General features: G+C 44.7%; 1 protein-coding gene across 1 annotated transcript; it reads right to left on the bottom strand.

Moving 5' to 3' along the window:
- Positions 1-2,473: 2,473 nt before the first annotated feature.
- LOC128582450 (proline-rich protein 23D1-like) lies at positions 2,474-4,668 on the bottom strand. The gene is made up of 4 exons (XM_053586376.1): positions 4,576-4,668; positions 3,999-4,060; positions 3,697-3,764; positions 2,474-3,484 (listed from the first exon to the last, which is right to left on the bottom strand). Exons 1-4 carry the CDS (start codon positions 4,650-4,652, stop codon positions 2,852-2,854), a joined length of 840 nt encoding a protein of 279 aa, XP_053442351.1. The 5' UTR covers positions 4,653-4,668; the 3' UTR covers positions 2,474-2,851.
- Between the last annotated feature and the right edge of the window lie 930 nt (positions 4,669-5,598).

The following is a 5,598-nucleotide window of genomic DNA, read 5'->3' on the forward strand; positions in this document are numbered from 1 at the left end:
GCTGCATGCTCTCGGATTCCCTCTGCACCTAAAACATATACACACATCATTTCATGGCTGAATAGTACTCTGTGGTATAAATACACCACAGTTTATTAATCCATTCATGGGCTGATGGATACTTGGGTTGATTCCATGTCTTGGCAATTGTGTATTGACCTGGGATAAAGAATCCAGTGCTTCATATATTTTGTATTCACATGGATGGAGTTGGGGAACATTCTCATCACTAAAGGATCACAAGAATGCGAAAACCAGTGTCCAATGTACTCAATACTAATATGAAGCCAGTAAAAGAACTAATAGATATCCACACATGAGAAAAACTCAATGTAATTGAAGATGGGGGAAGCAGGAGGAGGGAGGGTGAAGGTGGGATGAAGGAGGGGGCTTGGTGTGCGCTCACTAATGGGCAGAATGTAAGGGTATATGGCACATCTCCTGGGTTCAGGATGCAACTACAACAGGAACCCTACCTAACAAATGCAAACATTGTAACCTAGTCATTCATACCCTAATATTAACCTAAAAGAGAAAACATACACACACACACACATTCACACTCAAAAGAAAAACTCAACAAAACTAGTCTGTGGTGCTAGTACAACAGATGGGTCCCTGTATGGTAGGTAGCCAGGACAGGGTGGCCAGAAAAGGTTCCTGTATATGAAGCTGCTATTCACTTCATAGATTACAAATCTGGGGACATAAATTCCTTCACTTTGTGAAAGTTCATGGAGACATTTGTGTCAGATTTTTATACTTTTCCCTTGATAAGTTCTATTGACATAACAATTCTGATGTAGAAATACATAATCTGACATGCATCATTCAGCAAACATGGGAAAGAACAGAACCATCTGGATCATGTGATATCATACTTGTTAAGAATATCCTATGATGTGCATTCAAAATAGGAATGAGAAAGTATTCATATGGCCACACAAAAAACATTGTAATTGCGTATGAATGGATTAATAAACTGTGGTAGATGTATACCATGGAATACTATTCAGCCATAAAAAGATGTAGACTTTACATCCTTTATATTTACCTGGAGAGATCTGGAGAACATTCTCCTAACTAAAGTATCACAAGAATGGAAAAGCAGCTATTCAATGCACTCTATACTAACATGAAACTAGTACATAAAGTAGTCCCTGGACAAAAGAAAAGCATAATAAAAATCAAGTTATGAAAAGGGAGAAGGAGGGAAAGAGGAGACAGGAGTAGGTAGGGAAATTGCTGTGTTCTCAACTAAGAGGTACAATGTGAGGGTATACAGCACACCCCCTGGATGAAGGGCTCAGCTACAACTTGAACTTCACCTAACAAACAAAAACAATATAACCTAATCACTTCTACCCTGAAATTAAACACACACACACACATATGTTTTATATCCCTTTAGTCTTCATGGGTTACATATATACATAAAATAATTGCACTACATGATTTTATTTTTGTGAAATTCTAGAAAATGCAAACTCATCTATAGCAACAGAATGCACGCCAGTGATTGCAGCCAGGACACAGAAGAGGACCGCCTGTGTAGGGTTGTGAGGAATTTTGCATGGTGATTGAAGTATGGGGTGACTGTTATTATTATATTTTGTTTTTGTTATCTGGGTATATAACTGTAAATGTAATTAAATTTTAGAAAAAGTAGATAACATAAATACATTTCATTCTCTCTGCTTGACTTTCTGCACCAGATCATGGAGCTTGTGTTCATACATTCATACATCTAACCCACACAAATTTGTAATGCTTTTATTTGTCTGCTACTTAATCCTGTCCTCACCAGAAGAAATGCAGCAATGTGCCCTGTCTCAGCCAAGACTCCCACAATGTATCTGTACCTGGGAGGTGGAGCCAGCGTGCCTGGGTGGAGTCCCAGAGTTGCTCTGAGGAATTGAGGGCCTTGACAAGGAAGAGCTCGTGGAGGAGATTGATCTCCAGGGCTTCCTGTGGCCCCAGAGCAGGGAGGGCCCAACCCTATGAGGTCATGTCCAGCCAATCAGTGCACTGGGGTCCCACTTCCGTTAGTGGCCATGCCCCTTTACAAACCGTAGCTCCGAAATGCTCCACAAGATGGATTTAAGACATTTGCACATCTCCTCTTCTGGCATCTTGCAATACCAAACAGCTGACTTCTAACAAAAGAAAACAAAAAAGGAAAGTGCCCCAGGCAGCAACCTGTAGCTCAAAAGAGTAGGTCACCGACACCATATACTGGAGGTGGTGGGTTCAAACCCAGCCCTGACCAAAAATGGCCAAAAAAGGGGGGGGTGAGGGGTGGGGATGGTTTGAATAAAAACATGGAAGCAAACACAAACAAAGATAATTTTTAACATTTTTACTTAAACCAATATATACAAATATAAACAACAAAAGGATAATGCACATCACAATAATGAATAAAAACAATTATACACAGTATTTAATTCTCAGCATACTTCATTCTCCCCTGTCTTCTTCCAGGTAACAACTTAACTCAATTGTCAAGTTAATTTTCCGCAGAAATGTTTTATGTATATGAAGAATCATAAAATTAAAGGTCCCCATAAGTTTTACACAGCTGCATTGTGCTGATTCAATACCTTCATGTGTTTCAGTAACTGAATCACCTCTCAGGTCTGAGAACAGAATTTATAAACACAAGTCAATGAGTCACAAGGTTTGGTCGAGAGGACACAGCATTTCTCTACTTGTCCAGTGTCTACTGCTTCTCAGTCCCAACAGGCACAGCAAGTTCTGCTAAGAGACACAGCCCAGCAGCAGCAGGTGTCCACGATGCTGAAATGAAGCAGCTCTGGGTCTTCTCTGGGGCATGAAAGCTCCAGGCTCATCAGCATTTGAAGAGATGTTTTTGGGCTTTGGGAATTGGCCTGCGAAAGACCTTGTGGCAAAGTCTGGGTCCTGGGCTGGACGAGGGAGGCAGAGGCCTGAGGGCAGAGCTGGGCAAGGGTTCCAGGTCGTACAGGTCCACCTGAAATTCTGGTGGCAGAGCTCGTCTCCCACAAGTTGGCCTGAGCATCTGGATGGATCCTTTGGGGGCAGCGGTTGTGTAGCGAGGCTTGAGGTAGAGGATGCTCTGGGAAGAGCACCTGATTCCAGGAAGCAGGTTTGCTGCTTGTGCCTTCAGGGGCTGGGGCCCTTGGGGAGCCTCACCCTCCTCTTCAGCCTGTGAGACACACACATTCTCTTCTGTCTGGGCTCTAAGAGATCCAGTTTCAATGTCAATCTCCCAAGTGGGGTCTGTACCTGTGAGGCGGAGCCAGCATTCCTGTGTGGAGTCCCAGAGTTGCTCTGAGGACTTGAGGGCCTTCTCAGGGATGACCAGGATGAGCACGTGGATGAGATCGAGCTCCAGGGCTTCCTGTGGGCCCAGTGTGAGGACCTCATCTTCCAGGCGCAGCTGGAGGTCTGTCCCCGGTTCCAAGAGGATGACAATCATCTGTCTGCCAGGGATCTGGTGCCCCTGGGGGAGAAAAGACAACAGTCAGAATCTTCCAAGCAAGCCTTCAATAGAAGACAGAGAGGACGGAGAGCCAAAGGAATGTAAGAATGGCAGCCTAGAATTTCCACCCCTACTGACACCCTGTTGGAAGATTATTATGTGCATGTTTTTCAGAGCTAGGAGCTTGAGTAGAACTGGCCCCCCAGTCCCTTTCCAAACCAACAGAATCTTACCTGGGGTATTCTCAAGGACTCCCATAAACCAGGGTTAGGAGGTTGTTTCCTTGGGACTGACTCTGCACCTGTGGAGAGAGCAGAGTGTGGAGTTCAAGGCCCTTGTAAAGCAGGATTTTATTGAGTGTTGAGTTACTGAGACCTGTAACATGATCAAATGCAGCAGAACCTGTTGCAGGACACCTGCTCTCGGGTCTGGAGGATGCATACCCCTGGACAGAGCACCTGCTCCTCCCCACATGGAGGGTCACACTGGCTGCCCAGCACGGGACTCTCGGGCAAGGCAGGAGAACAGGCCTTACCTGTCCTGGGACCCAGGTCCACCTTCTGCCGTTTGGGGGGATTCCATCGTGTTGAGCTGGAGCTGTAATACAGAGAGGGACCCAGTTTCAGAACTCAGCTACAAGAGACTACTGTCTTATCTCCAAACCATCACACATCTCCTCAGCTTGGGCTCATTCGGTCACTTCATATGGAAGCTCCTCTCAGTCTGTCCTAAAACCCACCCCTCCATATTTCAAGCCATAAGCAAGAGAAAAGGAGAGAACTCTTTCCTTTCTAGCAGGACAGATGATGCAGCTCTCACAGTAGGCCCCAAACCCTTCATCCTGACAGCCTTGAGAGGTCCCTGCCAGGTTAAACGAGACAGGTGTACTGACAGGTTCTAGAACCCTCCCCAGCACATCATGGTTTCTTATGGTTTCCTGCCTTCCTTGTTGCCTCGAATTCCATTCAATCAACCTCTTGACAGCAGAGGGTCTCCTCTGTCCTTTACTACTCTCCAACACACATCAAAACACACACACGCACACACACACACACACACACACACCAGGAAGTCTCCTTCCAAGTTCCCAGCTCACCTATCTCAGAACTCACCTGCTCTCCCCAGCCTTGTCTTTCTCATGGTCCATCAGGCGATCACTGGGGCTCCTTGGGCGCTGGGAATTGGACATGGTGCACGTCGTCTCGACTTCTCAGGCTGAGAAAAGAGCAGTCTTTGTTTACCTCCTTGAGGTAAGTGCCGTCAACCTCCTCACTCCACTTCACCTGAGGAAGAGGCGTCAGCCCCAAAGCTGGCCACACAGAGTCTGGCCTCTGAAGAGATGCTCCTGAGACTGAAAGACCTTGCTCTGACAGGGTGAGCTCTTGGAGAAATCTTTTTTTTTTTTTTTTATTAAATCATAACTGTATACAATGCTATGATTATGGGGCATCATACACTCACTTCATAAGCCATTTGACACATTTTTATCAAAGTGGTTAACATAGCCTTTCCGGCGTTATCTCAGTTACTGTGCCAAAACATTTACATTCTACATTTACCAAGTTTCGCAAATACCCCTGTAATATGCACCACAGGTGTGATCCCTCCGATTCCCCTCCCTCTACCCACCCACCCCCTTTCCCACTTCCCCCTATTGTTAAGTTGTAGCTGGGTTATAGTTTTCATGTGAGAGTCCCAAATTAGTTTCATAGTAGGGCTGTGTACATTGGGTATTTTTTCTTCCATTCTTGGGATACTTTACTAAGAAGAATATGTTCCAGCTCCATCCATGTAAATATGAAAGAGGTAAAGTCTCCATCTTTCTTTAAGGCTGCATAGTATTCCATGGTATACATATACCACAATTTATTAATCCATTCGTGGATCGATGGGCACTTGGGCTTTTTCCATGACTTAGCTATTATGAATTGGGCTGCAATAAACATTCTGGTACAAATATCTTTGTTATGTTGTGATTTTTGGTCTTCTGGGTATATGCCCAGCAGAGGGATTACAGGATTGAATGGCAGATCTATTTTTAGATCTCTGAGTGTTCTCCATATATCTTTCCAAAAGGAATGTATTAATTTGCATTCCCACCAGCAGTGCAGAAGTGTTCCCTTTTCTCCGCATCC

The sequence above is a fragment of the Nycticebus coucang genome, chromosome 3 (genome assembly GCF_027406575.1).
Source record: "Nycticebus coucang isolate mNycCou1 chromosome 3, mNycCou1.pri, whole genome shotgun sequence".
In the NCBI taxonomy this organism is placed as follows: Eukaryota; Metazoa; Chordata; class Mammalia; order Primates; family Lorisidae; genus Nycticebus; species Nycticebus coucang.

Coding starts and splice junctions, on each gene's coding strand:
- LOC128582450 (XM_053586376.1), bottom strand. CDS start 4,652: ATGTCCAATTCCCAGCGCCCAAGGAGCCCCAGTGATCGCCTGATGGAC. Junction 4,061..4,575: donor GACAAGGCTGGGGAGAGCAG/GTGAGTTCTGAG, acceptor TCTGTATTACAG/CTCCAGCTCAACACGATGGA. Junction 3,765..3,998: donor GGACCTGGGTCCCAGGACAG/GTAAGGCCTGTT, acceptor CTCTCTCCACAG/GTGCAGAGTCAGTCCCAAGG.